Genomic DNA, 14,927 nt, shown 5'->3' with positions numbered 1-14,927 from the left:
GAGACAGACAGGGACACAATACCAGCCCTCAGAGACTCACCGAGTGCAGCCTGGTTATCATTCACTCAACAAGCATTTATTGAATACTTAAAGAATTGTGTTAAATGCCAGAGAAGTAAAGATGACTAAGAGAGTGTCTGCCCCAGGGGTTAAGTCTAGAGGGGAAGACAAACACCTTAAACATATAATTGCAATATACAGCTTCGGGAGTGCAATGGTACAGATATGCAGGAGCATCCGGGGAACAGGGGAGAGGTGGAGCCACAGGGATACTGCCTGTAATGAGGAAATCTCTACTGGCTACAGGGTTAATTAGGAGTTGGAGAAGTGTGGGAGAGAAAGCATTCTAGGTAGAGGGGCCAGCATGGGCAGGGGAGACAGCATGATATATTCAGAGACTCCTGCAGCTGCTCAGGGCTGTTGGAATGTGAGGTGTAAGGAAGAGAGTGGTGGGAGTGGAGGCTGAAGTGATAAGGAGGTCTTTGAATGCCATGTGGAAGGGACTGTACTTCATGCTCTCTGTAGGAGAATGGCATGGTCAGATTTTGAGTTGTGGGCAAATTGGTCTGGCAGGCATGGGAGAGAACCAGAAATGGAGATGGGCAGCCGAGCGAGGCCTGGTAGTATGGTGACAATGATGGGAGCCTAAACCAGGGCTGGTTTGCATAGTGGAGATGATGGGACAGAGTCAATAAATACTTTCAAAGGTTAAATTTTGAGAACTTGATGATGGATTACATTTAACATTCAGAAGGTAGAGATGAGGGAAAAGGGAGGAATTATGGATGACATCTAGATATCTAGCTTGCTAGATTAGTTAGATGGAGGTGCCATTGGTTAAGAGAATACAGGAGAAAAAATAATGTAGAAGGGAAAGTGATGAGGCCAGTTGGGGACATGTGAGGATGCAGAGCCTGTGGAAGTCTGGGTGAAAGGTCTAATGGGCAGTTGGATATTTAAGGCTAAAGCTCAAAGTGGAAGTATGAGATAGAAACATATATTCGAGAGTCATCAATGTCTACTGGTCAATTAAAATTGGGGGCTGAAACATTTTCATGCCTTTCTCTATATTCCCACAGATAGTATAGTCCTTCAGTGACTGGGAGGGACAGCTCCTAGGAATTATGCAACATCACAAGGAGCAAAGCAGAGTTGTTGAGAAGAGAAATTAGTTGAGGGAGCCAAAAACAGAGATTTGTGGCAGAATCAGACCTCAGGTTTGCAGACCACAGGAAGTCAGGAGACAATGGGGAAGTGAGGGATTTGAGATAAGGCTGAACATGAATGGCAATTTAGCAAAATATCCTCCAAAAGGTCAGAGGAGTTTTCCTAGATCACTCAGCAGGGCACCTTAGTCAGTGGCTCAATTCTGTCTCCCTGAATTCTGCTCCCAGCTTTTTTGTGAATCCCCTGGGTGACTGTCCTCTCAGTCTTATCTTTCAAAGGGGCATGTGTGCAATTGCTGTAACCTAGAGAAATCCTAAATATAAATATATGTACCTATATTGTTCAGCTATATCTATGTACTCTCTTTTTTATGTATTTTAAAGAACTGTGAAATTGTATTTTGCCTATGTGTTTAGAAGCTAACTTGAGTCAGCTGCAACTCCTGGAGCAGCTCCTTCCAGTTACCATTCATAGAGCCCTTCTGTGCCAGGCACCATGCACAGTCCTTCCATTTATTAATCCCTTCACTTCGTCCTTTCAAGAAGTAGATATTATAATCCGCATTTTATAGATAAAGAAACAGTTTCAGAGTAGTTTAATAGCTTTCCCACTATCTCATAAGAAGTACTAGGATTCAAATCTTGATCATCCCTGATTCCAAAGACCATGTTTTTTTTTTGTTTTTTGTTTTTATTATGTTTTTATTGATTTTTTAGAGAGAGAGGAAGGGAGAGAGAGATAGAAACATCGATGTGAGAGAGACATCAATTGGCTGCTTCCTGCTGCCCCCAACTGGGGATCGAGCCCGCATCCTGGGCATGTGCCCTGACGAGAAATTGAACCGAGACCGCTCAGTCCATGGGCTGCTGCTCAATCCACTGAGCCACACCATCCGAGCTAATGCCCATACTTTTATCTATAGCATTCTGAGTGTTTGAAATGCCATTCAGATATTGAGGGCATTGTCACCATGTGGTGTCAAAGAGGGCAGTTCCCTTGTCCCTTTGCTCTGCATCACCCTCTTAACTCTGAGACAGAAGCCTTAAACTTCAGGTCTCCAGCCCACGTATTTCATTTAGCTGGTTCCACCCCACTTGAGCGGAACAGGAAAGCGCTGTTTAATGATCAACAAAGCCAGTCAGACAAATCCAGGTGGACCTTCCCAAGTTAGAAATGGAGATTTGTTTTCTTTGTAAGGAGATGCCAGGACCTGGTAGAAAAAGCCATATCCTGGCAAAAGTTATGTTAGAGGCCACATATCTGGGTATGAATCTGGGTTCTGCTACTTTCTGTGTGACCTCCAGCCACTTGGTCCAAGATTCTTAATTCTCTCCCCAGTTAAACAGGCATAATTCTGTTTATCTCCAGTGGTTATTGAGAGCAGAGAGATCATGTGAGAAAAGTGCCAGTAATGATTTTCTCCTCCTCTATGGCCCTGAGTGAATATGGCATTTAGGACTCCAGATGTGAGAAGCAGAGAAGATTTGGGGTGTCTTTGGGTCATGAGGGGGGGATTCTCAGAAGGCTAACTCCAAAGAGGTGGTTTTTGCTAGCTGAATAATTAGATGAAATGTAAAAAAGCTGGGGCACTCAAAGATCGAGTTGGGGTGTGGGCAGCAATAACCTCTATTGTCAAGCCCTGGCCTTAAAGGTGGGGGGGGGGGCAATGTTGGGAGGATGGCTCATGGATGAAGAGCAGAATGGGGTCATTTTGAGTCCTCCCCAAAGAGGACAGGAGAGCTGAGGCTGAGGATGGACCCCCATTTGAGAACAATTGAAAAGGCAAAGGGAGACAGGACTTGTAGTGCCTCTCCCCAGCTGATATGAATTGTGATAGATGTGTGCCCATGCTGGGCCTCAGTTTACCCTTCCATAAAGCAGGAGTCATGCCCCTCCCACATGTAGTATGGAAGTAGGAAGGGAGTCATTAAATTTTATGGTTTGATAATAAGCTCCTTGACTTATGAGACTCCTGGAACACCAGACTGGGTGTGTAGCTGGTGCACTGGGTGAGATGGAGTGCTGCCCCCAGCCGGCCTCTGCTGTCTCTGTGAATAGCCACAGTATCTATTAGCTTCTGCTGTGTGCCAGACATCCTTGTCTAGGAACAGATGTGCTCAAGGCAAAGTGCATGCCTTCACAGAGTTTACAGTCTAGTTCAGGAAATAAGACAGACCGTGAAATGTGAATAGCTATGTGAGAGAGGAGTGCATCTTCCATGCAGTCTTGTACCTAAAGGATCTAGCACGATGCCTGACCCAGAGCAGATGTGTATAAGCTGTAGTTTTCCCTTTTCTTTGTAAATATACAAGTTACAACATGCCAAAACAGGTCTTCTAGGTGGCACAGCATGTGATAAATCAAAGACGCTAGTGTTGGAGGAATGATTGAATACAATTGTTAACAGAAGGGAAGGGCAGTAAACCTCACTGAAGTTCAGAGGAAGGAGTGTGCGAGGTCTGGGTTATTTGGGAGAGGTTTCATGAGGAAAGTTGATTGTACTGGTCCGAAAGGAAGTGTACAATTTGAAAAGGTGCAGAGGGGGGCTAATATAATTTATTGTCTCACAGGAGGCATTGTGTGGGGATATAAGGTCAGGCTTGGGGGTCAGACCTGGGTTCAAATCCAGCTCCACCACATACTGGCTCTGTGACCCTTGATAAGTTCCATGGCCTTTTCTCACCTGTAAAATGGGAATAATCATAACCCAACTTCCTAGGGTTACTGTGAGAATTAAATGATATAATAATTCATATAAAGTTCTTATCACAATTCTGTCAATAAATGCCAGCTATTGTCAGTATTACTATTTTGGTTTTGATAGTAGCATCATTATTGTACTACTTACGCTCCCTACTTACCTTAGCTCCTAAGACCCTTTGTCATCTGGTTATTCCCTGCCTGCTGTAATTTCCTCATAATACTCTTTCATTCTATTGTCATGAATCACTTAGAGACTCCTGGACTTTTTGTGGTGGTCAGTGCTTTCACGTATTTGCAAGTGCTGTCTCCTTACCTAGAATATCACCATCCCCCTCTCCTTCATTGCCTTTGCCTAACTCCCTCTTGCTTGATGTTTAAGATTAAATTCTGTAGTGTTTCTTCCAGGAAGCCTTACTTGACTCTTCTGTCCAATTAGATGTTCCTCCTCGGGATCCCACAGTGCTGTGTGCACCTCTGTCACAGAAGTGCTGTCTACACTTGGTTTGCTTGTCTACCTTGCCCTCTGGATATAAACTTCCTGAATGTAGGGATTCTGCCCTATTTATTTTTATATCCCTAACTCCTAGCTTAGTGCTTGGCATATAGTTGTTTTCCAGCTAAATGTTGAATTAAAAAACAAAACAAAACACACATATGGCCCTGGCCGGGTGGCTTGGTTGGTTGGAGCGTCATCCCTTACACCAAGGGGTTGTAGGTTCAATCCCTGGTTGGGCGATGTATGGGAAAAACATCAGTGTTTCTCTCTCCCTTCCTCTGTCTCTAGAAATCAATGAAAACATATCCTTGGGTAAGGATTTAAAAAAAACATAGCTAGCATTATGTGTTACATTTACTACCTAGGTTCTGATTTAAATGCTTTACATGTTATTTAATCATCATAGCAACCCTATGAAGTAAGTACTATTTCTACCTCCATTTTATAGATGAGGAAACTGAGGCTCGTAGAGATTAAATAACTCTCCGAGGGCCACACAGCTGGTAAGTGGTAGCTCCTCATTCAGTGCTTTAACCACACTGTGAGATTTGTGATAGGAGATTTATTAAACATCCAAGTAAAGGTAAAGAAACATTAGTCATAAATCACAACTCCATGAACACATTTTAAAGGCGTTAGTCAAAGTGGGGAAACACTATTAGGAGACAAAGGGGAGGTTAGGTCTTACCGCTCTACCTTATGAAAGATTTGCTGGAGAAGGTGGGATTTCACCTGTTTTGAATTGAAGGCGGAGTATGGCTGGCAATTGGGAAGGAGATAATTTCTCTGGGGTGTAATGGAGTAGAAAATGTAGGGACAGGAGGAAAAGGAGTATATTATGGGGAAATTCAACTTGCCCAATTTCTGTTGAGCACCTACTATAGTGGTATTCAAGCTGGTGGTGATCTCTGTGCCCAGGAGCCTGTAGTCTAGTGGGCTATAGGAAAATGAATTTGGTTAAAGAGTAGGGAGGTGAGTGGCTTAGATTTATGGCATGAACTGAAGGGCAGAGTTGAAACTCAGAATGAGAACTCTAGGAGTTTGTTGAGGGAGAAGTAGCATATAAAGAGAGTGATTTGGGCTGTAGGACATAAAGTAGATTAAAGAAGAGGGAGCCCAGAACTAGCAGGACAATGATGAAAAGCTGGATAATCCCCTGTAAAAATAACCAGAGATTGAACAAAGGACTTGGTGGTGGGAGAAGTAGTAGCAGGATCAATCAGTTATTTAGTAAGCACTTGCACATGCTTCAAAGAAGAATAAGACATTACCCCTATCCTCAAGGAGTTCATGTTCTAATTGTAAACAGAGGAAACAACACACGTGAAAATACACTATATGGAACACATTTGACTTGTATCAGTGACCAGTGATTTTCTTTCTTGTTTCTTCACTCCTCTGGAATTCCATTTTTTCAATTCCAATTTTCAGGGTTATCTCTTAGTCCAGAATAGCTGCTGAAGTTTCCAGCTATTTACCTCTGCATTCCAACCAGCTGGAAGCAGAAAGGAGAAAAGAAGGGTATACCCCCTCTCTTTAATGACATTTCTGAGAAGTACACACTACTTCTGTTTGCATCCTACATGATCACATAGCCACACTGGAATGTCAGGCAAGATGGGAAATATATTCATTCCGGGCTACCAAGTACCTAAGTGAATATTGGTGGTTCATTACTAAGGAAGATGAGGAGAAGATGTTGGGGGATAACAAGCAGGTCTCTGCCATGTTCTTCACATATTATTATGCTTTGAAGCTCAGAAGAAGGGCTGATTATTTTAGGTTGGTAGTCACCGAGCTGTTGGATTTTAAGTCAGGAGAAATAGGTAGGGATTCAGAAGATTGAGGAAACATCAGTTACAAGCAAATCCTATGACAAGAGTGGTTGTTCCAGGAGAGGATAAGGCTGGTCAGAGATGGTGGGGCCAGCCTGGGGAGAATCTTACCTCTCTGAAGCTCTTTCTCATTTTAAGATGCTAAGAACAGCAGACCAAGGTTTTCTTATATAAATGATAAAGAGTCAGAGATTGTTGTGCTGAGAAGAAACAATTTATCTTATATGCTGGGAAGTTCAGAAATTTCATCCATGTGCAGATAGGGTGGGGTGGAGCTGCTAGAAACAGGGATGGCAGCTAGAAGTTTATCTCAGGGGTCAGGAGTGAATAGTATGGGTCCCTTTAGTGGTGACAGTGGGAATGGAAGGGAAAGTATGGGTGAGAGACCCTGGGAGGGAGATGTACTGGGTCTCAGTGAGAAATGGGGAGAGAGAGGAAAATGCCCTTTGTAGGATGTAACTCCAGAAATGTGTGCTCTGGGAGGTAGTGCTGCCTATTAGGGCTCCCTAGGCGGGAGGGCAGAATATCATGAAAAGGAAGGGCCTTGGTTGGCTGCAGGGAGAATGTGAGGCTCTGCCCCAAGACTCCTTGGCTTTGCAAAGCCAGCTGCCCCCAGCAGAATAGTTTCCATCCTGCGTAACTGGGGAGTGTGTGGGTCTGGCTAACCGCGAGGAGGGGCTGGGGAGCCAGCAGACAGATCAAGTTGCTGTGGCAGTGGCTTTTTAGCTGGGCCCTGGGGTCTCAGTTGGGAAGAGCTAACAAGTTCTCTTGAGATAGTGTGCTTCTTGACTAAGTAAGCCAGAAGGGGGTGTCCTCAGCCAGGGATAGGGAGGGGCTAGGTTACTTGCTGAGGTTACCTGATGTCAGGTGTGAGGCTGACAGTGTGGCAGAAGGTAGATCTAGGGCTTTGCTGGCATTGGGACATGGCCAACTTCCTTTGTCCCCTGAGAATCCAATGGATTAGTCCTTTGAAGTGAAGAAGGGGCCTCAGGGGCACAGTTGTATTTGGAAAAAGTCACCTCTGTGTTTAATTGATTCTGGCCTTCTAGGACCTCTCCTTCATCTGACTGCACTGGTGTGAGTTGCAGAGCTCAGCCTGAGACATCTGGTGAATCCATCTCTTTCTTTCAGGCTGCTCAGGGACTTGGCTCGTAACTGCTCAGCAAGTCATTTCTGGTTATAGAGTCATCAGTGACCACAGAAGCACGTTCTCCAGACAGGGCTCCAAGCCTGTGAAAGCTGGCTTTCCCTGGCAGCTTGTCCCCAAAGTGATAGCTTCAATTAAACAAAAACAGAAAGCCAGATGTAAGCCACTACAGACACTTAAGTCATGGAGCACCCACTTTTTTATGTCTTTTATCATGAGGTACCCCAGCAACTTTCCCATAAATCTAATAGGACAGCTCAGGCCTAGAGCAAAATGTGTGTGGCTAGAGTTGTGTTGCACCCGTGAGCTCCTGTGAATAGCGTGGTAAATGGAGAGAGATGAAGAGCAGAGGAGGGGGAACTTGGGGCCTAGTGTCCAGGGAGGTGACTGCTCCTGTCCACCCCTTTCATAGAACTCTCCAATGTGCGAGGGGCTGGCTGAAGTGTCCACCTCACTCCATCATGGGGTGTGGTACCTCTCCCTCCAGCCAAGTGTCATGAACTGTTCCTGTGATTTCCTTTCAGCCACAGGATATAGTTCTTCTCCCAGAATCTTTCACAGTTGTCTCAGGCTCATTCCAGGCTGTCTGCCTCTAGTTATCTTCTCCAAACCTGAGCTCTGAAAAGAAGAATGGGAGAGAGGCAGGCCGGGAGAGCAGTCTTGAGCTTCATCCTCTGGTTTGGCAGCAAAGCTAGTCTCGGCCTTGGTCCATGGAGGCTGCAGTGAGATCTGGCCACCGATCCATTCCACTTCCTCCCCTGTGCTACGCTCGCCAGTCATGGGGCTGGGGAAAAGTGTGGGTGTTTGGAGGGACTGCTGTGCTTCCCATGTCTGGACCTTTTAATTTTAGCTTTTGGACCTTTGATCAGATTTTCTGGTTTCCTTTTGAAAGGATTGTAGTTTTGGGGGGCGGAGGAGGTTAGGAGGAGTTGTGCTGAAACGAGATAAACAGTGACGCAGAGTCAGCAGCAGTGTAGGCGATGGGCTGGGCCTGCCTGCCATCTGGGCGGGCTGGGTGGAGGAGGACTCCCACCCTGCACACCGGCCAGCTGGCTTGTGTTAAAGCACTGGCTGAAAATAACTCTCATTGTCTGGGAGCTGCTACTGCGGCAGGGCTGGCTGTGGCCGCCAAGGGGGCTGAGGCAGTAGGAGTTGGTAGTTCCCACCTCCTTGGGCTCACCCTGTAGGGAGTAGTGCCCAGCTGGCCACAGTTGTGCCTACTACCCACCAGTAGAGACACGTGGAGGGCAGGCTGGGCTGCTCCTAACACTCTGTCCTTTTGGCAGCCGGGGATGGGCCTTTGTGCCCAGTGTTGCCCTGGATTCCCAAATGTTGTGCCTGCTCGCCACATAACCTCTGCCCCTCTGCACAATGGGCTGGTCTGCAGAAGCACAAGAAGACTTGGTGGCAGCTGTGGCCCAGGGCTCAGCAGCATGTGGGGCCTAGGAGAGTGCCTCACATCGTCTCTGGGGAAGTTGTAGATTTAGCTTCCCAGGGCTCCTACCCCTGTGGGTTGAGCATGGTGACTGGGGCTACCACACTTGGGGGAAGTGTCCAGCCACAGAGGATTTGGTGAAAGGTGGTTCTGAGAAGGAAAATATTAAGAAACCACCAGCTCACATTCTATATTTGCTCAAAATAAACACCCCCTGCCTGCCTCCCTTAAAGCCTCCAGAATCCCCTTTGCAGAAGTTTCAGCCATCTTGCTCCCTGCCTCTCAGAGGAGCCATGCCATTTTTGCCCTTATTCCTAAGATTTATCATGATTGACTGAGACCAACAGAAACAGCTAGGAATTTTTGGTGGTTTCTATTTCTGTGTATTGGGTTTTCCCCAGGCCCAGCCCAAGGAGACGGACAAGGCAGGGGTGAGTCCCGAAGGACCTGCAGCTGAAGGAAACCCCAACCCCACTGGCATTTCCCTCCCTGCAGTGGGAAGGAAACAAGGAGGGGCTAACTGGTGGTGGTGGTGGGGGAGCATGCAGAGAAGGAAAGTACAGGGAAACTGCCACTAGAGCTGCCTCCCTCCTCCTTGGCCTCTCTTCGGTGACAGGGTCAGGTGGGGAGTAAAGAAACCTTGCTCCCACAGAGCTCAGGAGGGGGTTGGCCACCGAGCAGGGCACTCTGCCTGGCCTCAGACTGGCAGCAAACCAGAGTAGCCTTATAGAAGAAGCATCAGAACCACCTCTTTCTGCTTCTTCCCATTATAAGTTTTTATTATTAGACTTCTTGCTGATTCCCTCTGCTTTAGGACTCAGTCCCAGAATTGCTTTCAGTTTGAGTTCGTCTTACCCTTTTCTCAACTCCCTGGGGTCTCACCATCCATCCTCAAGGATGGTGGTATTTCATTGCATCCTGGTCGTAGAGGAAAGAGGGAGGGATCAAAAGGTGGGTAAAGGATTGCTCTGTCTTCACAGTGTTGAGAAGCTGTTGCTGAAGGAGGGACAGAGAGAGAGAGAGAGAGAGAGAGAGAGAGAGAGAGAGACAATGCAGAAACAAGAGGATAGGTCCTTGGGATGTCACCACATTACACAGGAGGAAGGGGAAGGGCACTATTTTGGACACCCACAGTGTTCCAGACAAATACAGACATAAAATGTTTATCACTTAATCCTCATAAAACCTGGGAAGCAGCAAGATTATCTCCGTTTTATGGATGAGCTCACTGAGGTTCAGCAGCTCTGAAGAGCCCAAAGTTGCTTTGTGCTGACTCCATATACAGTGCCCTCCACTCCAAACAGTGAACCTCCTTCCTGTTCAGCAAGGGTCTCCATGAGGAGGTAGCAAAGATTTAGCCTGGCCTCTGACTTCCGAGAGCCTACGGTCCCTGTGGAATTGCTGAATGTCAAGGAAACAAACCTTTGACTGAGACCGGAACCTCGTCAGGCTTACTCCCTGGCTATCCCCAGAATTCAGGAAGTTGCCCTTCCTCAGGGCAGAGTAACCTCCTCAGGTCATTGGAGCCCTGCTAGAGTCACGCACACTGTCAGGTGGATGCAGAAGCCCGATGCCCTTGTCTGGCAGGGGAGAATTGCTCTGGCTGGGCCCTTGGCGAGTGGCTCCCACCCCACAGCCAGTAACCAATTTCTTGTGAGAGTGCTGGTGGCTTTCTTCCCCATCACGCTTCTGCCCAGAGAAGCAGAGAAGGCTGGCAGCAGGGTCTGGAGAGCCCACACAAAGCTCTGGAGTGCAGGGTGTGGCCTATGGTCAGAGCTGATTCATGCTTCTGCCACCTGTTTCCATACTCCAAGGGTTCATCTCTTCTGAGCATCTAAAGTTAGCCAGGTGCCTGATCTGCCTCTTCTGTGTCCTCAGGCTAGGGTTCCCAAAGGGGATGACTTTGCTCTGTATTTGAAGCTCCAGGGATACCAGTTCACCTGGTGGGGAAGTGCAAAGTCGCAGCAGCTAGCAGTGTTGGCTGAGGGGCGAAGTTGGTGTAGACAGGATATGATGTCTGGCAGAGTAGTGCCAGGCTCCCTCACTCCCTCCCCAGTGACTTTCTTCTAGGGAAGACAGTGGAAAACTATATTCATGACACACACTTGGGATAAAAGGGTAGGTGACAATGATGTGTATAGGATATATACAGAGCCAGAACCAGGCCCGAGGACAGTTTCTGCTCCGATCTCACTTGAGTTCAGCTGCAGCAGCCTGGCCCTGGTTAGGCAGGAGACTTGCTTTGGGCCCACCTTGACCTTTGGGTCCTTGTTGTGGACTTCTGTCCTTGTCCTGCTATCCACATAGACATGCCGAGATCGGCCTTTAGCAAAGTAGTTCTGGAGAGAACATTCAGGGTTGTGTTTGTACCCCCACACCAGCCATTCATACTACATCGGCAGTGGGGGGGATTCTGTTGGCCCCTCTCTCCCGGTTGGGGGGGTGGGGGGCTCAGGCAGATTCCTGGGGCAGCAGAAACCATGGGAGAGAAGTGTGATGTGGTGATGTCTTCCCATTCTTTTTTTCCCTCACCTGCCCCACTTCTATAGCCCTAAATTCTACCATTTCTAAATGCTGACCAGAGAACCCAATACTACTTCCTTTTTTGAGCCATAGTGACCCTGTTTCCAGCCAGGATCTGGGTCCATAGCTCAGGCTGGGATGTCTTAACCATATGTTTACCATCAACTCACTCTGCACCAGTTGCCTAACACAATATTAGATATTAATGGGTTTTGGAGCCATATGGACAGACAGTCCTTTGGGGGATAGATGAGCATATAGCTGGTTTAATAGTATGTGTGTAGATAAGTACATATTAGATATGTGTGGTAGAAATAAATGTTTAAGGATTTTCTTTCAGTTTCCTAGGAAATGGAGGGCCCACTTTCGGGATACTCCTGCTTCTTCTGGAGTAATGCAGGGCCTGTGTGACTCCTTGGTGCACACAATTCATGTCTCTAGGGATGAGGATGTCAAGGAGAGGGCAGAGATGAACTAGGTGGTAATGCTTGGATTACCAGAAAGTGAGAGCTGAACTTGAAGCAGTTGGTAAAGGAGAAAAAGACGAGAGGAAGGGCCTGCAGTGTGCTGGGGAAGAGGCTGGATTTGTAGGAAGTTATGCGGGTTATCAGACAGCTATGATGCTTCAGATAGGGTATTGTATTTTTGTTTTGTTTATCCTCACCCGGGGACATTTTTCCATTTTCTGTTCAGGTAGAGTGGGAGGGAGAGAGAGGAACAGAGAGAGAGAGAGAAACATCGATGTGAAAGTAACACATCGAGTGGCTGCCACCCGCACAACCGACCAGGGCCGGGGACAAACTGCAACCAAGGTACGTGCCCTTAGTGGGAACCGAACCCGGGTCTCTCGGGACCGCAGGCCGACGCTCTAACCGCTGAGCCAAACCGGCCAGGGCAGGATATTGTATTTGATTCGAGAGTAGGGGGTGGGCAGTTGCAGTGATCTGCCTTAGAGGCAAGGGCTATGACCTAGAACAAAGGCAGCCAGACTGGTTAACAGAAAGGCTTGGCTGGACAGGGATAAAGGCTGCTTGGCCTGCATGCGGCCAGGTCATGCATGGATGCCTTGGGCTTCACTCACTCACTTTTATGTGTTTACTCATTCAGCAAATAGTGAACAAAATAAATGCCGCTTGGTCTATATCGTCTATATTCTAGATTAGAGTGTCTCAAGAAGGGGTCAGGCCCTGGCCGGTTTGGCTCAGCAGTTAGAGCGTCAACCCGCGGTCCAGAGAGACCTGGGTTCGGTTCCCGCTAAGGGCACCTGCCTTGGTTGCAGTTTTTCCCCAGCCCTGGCTGGATCGTGTGGGTGGCAACCACTTGATGTATCCCTTTCACGTCGATGTTTCTCTCTCTCTCTCTCTCTCTCTCTCTCTCTCTCTCTCTCTCTCTTTCCCTCCCTCCCTCCCACTCTATCTGAACAAAAAATGGAAAAATGTCCTCAGGTGAGGATAAAAAAAAAAGGGGGTCAGGACATTTTAGTGTGTCTTAATTAATTGGGAGATGTGTGTGTGTCATAAGTAATTTGCTACTAATTAAGTACTAAAGTTTTGTAAGTTATTTCTTAAAAATATTGTGAGCAGTTATCTTTATGCGAATATCCTTCATTCAATTGTATCCTGATATGGGGCAACGGGGTAGAGTTGTAGCATCTACACGGGCTGTGGTTGGCTGAGGATTAGCCCATGGGTATACGTGGTGCAGGAAGACCACCCATCTCTCAGGCCATGGGGAAAAGCTGATTGAAAGTTTCTGCTTTAAACTGGTGACTTTTCAATGTTTTTTACCTGTCCCATATAAAGAAACACATTTTACGGCATGACCTATGTGTATGTGTGTGCATGTATATATGTAAACTGTAAAAAAAAAAGGTTTATGAAAGCCTCATTATTTATACTTTCTACTTGTAATGGATTATGGTAGCTATCCTATTCTATTTTAATCTGTTCATTTTCATTTAAAATAAAGATAGTCTTGACACACTAAATTGATTCCATGACCTATGGTTTAGAAAACATTGTTTAACTAAACAACTAAATATGAAGGTGAGTCAGAAGGTCTGTCCCACCTCCCTGAGCCTTCCTAATAAGCAATCGCATGTCAGGGTGAACTGAGGGTCCAGGAGGTAAAGGTACTTGTAGTCTAGCTTGTCTCTCCTCCAGCTGGGGGGAGTGTTCAGCCCCATTGACTTAGGTTCTCTTCCTCAGAGCTCCATGAACCTGCCCCCTGACAAGGCCCGGCTCCTGCGGCAGTATGACAATGAGAAGAAGTGGGATCTGATCTGTGACCAGGTACAGGGTTCTGGGCAGGGCCAGGAGGTGGGGGTGTGTCTTGGGCGGGACAAGGCAGCAGGATGAAGGCATGGACTGCAGCCCTGGAGTACCTTGAGGAAGCCTGGCCTGTACTCCACCTCAGTCCATGCTCACTTCTTGTTCTAAGAGGACTGACCTAACAGAGACTGGGCTAGAGGCTGAGTTCCCCTCTAGCTCCCATAAAGAGCTGTCTTGATTTCTTCCCAGTGAGCAGTAGCCTGAATGAGGTTTGTATAGGTCTGGGGTGTAGGGTCAGCTGTGGAGGAATTTGGTTGTTTCCCAGCAGAACCTGTTTCTGCCTCTCCCCTGGTAAGTGCTGTGCCTAGCAGAGTAATAATCCAAAGGACCATTTCTCTCTCCCTCTGCCCCAGACCTGGCAAAGAGCAGGGGTTTTCTCATTATTCATAGGCTTCTATGAATGAGAAGCCCCAGTCCCCTAGTCTCTTGTTCCTAAATCTCAGAACATGAGGATTGGAAGCTCTCGCTACATGAATAGTGTTTAGAGCTGGAAGAGAATGTGGAGCTTATTACTTAGCTCAGAACCAAGAACTAACACCTATGGCCTGGCTCTTTACCCTGCAGACATTTGAAGATCAAAGTCACGAGTCTGTGAACTCAGAAATGCCTCTCTTCAGGGCCAGCAGCACTGGCTTCTTCCTTACTTCTTGGGAGGTGTGGAAGCACCTGGCACAGCTTAGGCAGTGTGTTTGCTCAGCGCTTTGCCATGGAGACTTACATGAACAAATTTATTGTTTCCTTTCAAGCATTGAACAAAATCATAATAGCTAACATTTATTGAGTGCTTATTTGGACCAAGCACTTTATATGTACTGAAATATCTCAATCCTCACAAAGTCCTGTGAGGAAGGGACTGTTACATTTTATAGATGAAGAACCCTGGTAGGTGATGGAGCCAGGGCTCAGGCAGCTAAATGTTTGCTGACCATTAGGGTCCTCTGCTTGACCTGAGGTGGGATTAGGCCTCAGACAGCCTAGTCTATGTCCTCCCCTCTCTAGTGAAGGCCCATTGCCTTGTGTTCTGCATTGAGAGGAGTTGGTGAGCATGGTAGGCACTTGTTGGAGGTTTGAACAGCAGCCCTTTGGTACTGAGTTTCTTTCACTGATAATCTCTCAGTCTTTTCTAGGTCACATAATTTCAGCTAATTCTCAAATCTTTCTTTTTTTCTTTCTTATTTATAGGTCCTGGACTCTTTTTGCCCCACCTTATCCCCAATTCTTCAGAGATCTCAGTTGTAAAGGCTCTTATAGGACCAGACTACCTAAGAGTTTTTCCCGAATTTCCCCTTGG

At 46.9% G+C, this 14,927-nt stretch overlaps 1 protein-coding gene across 3 annotated transcripts in view; it reads left to right on the top strand.

Annotated features, from left to right (window-relative positions):
- FMNL3 (formin like 3) overlaps nucleotides 1-14,927 on the top strand; it is a 55,594-nt gene that overhangs the window by 19,733 nt on the left and 20,934 nt on the right. For all 3 annotated transcript variants that reach the window (XM_036252891.1, XM_036252890.1, XM_036252889.1), the window contains exon 2: nucleotides 13,514-13,597. In XM_036252891.1, the coding sequence (XP_036108784.1) occupies nucleotides 13,514-13,597 (84 nt within the window). The remainder of the gene's footprint in view (nucleotides 1-13,513; nucleotides 13,598-14,927) is intronic.

This window comes from Molossus molossus, unplaced genomic scaffold, assembly GCF_014108415.1.
Source record: "Molossus molossus isolate mMolMol1 unplaced genomic scaffold, mMolMol1.p scaffold_m16_p_10, whole genome shotgun sequence".
NCBI classification, from domain to species: Eukaryota; Metazoa; Chordata; class Mammalia; order Chiroptera; family Molossidae; genus Molossus; species Molossus molossus.
The sequence above is the reverse complement of the archived record's forward strand: the minus strand, read 5'-3'. Positions and strand labels throughout refer to the sequence as shown.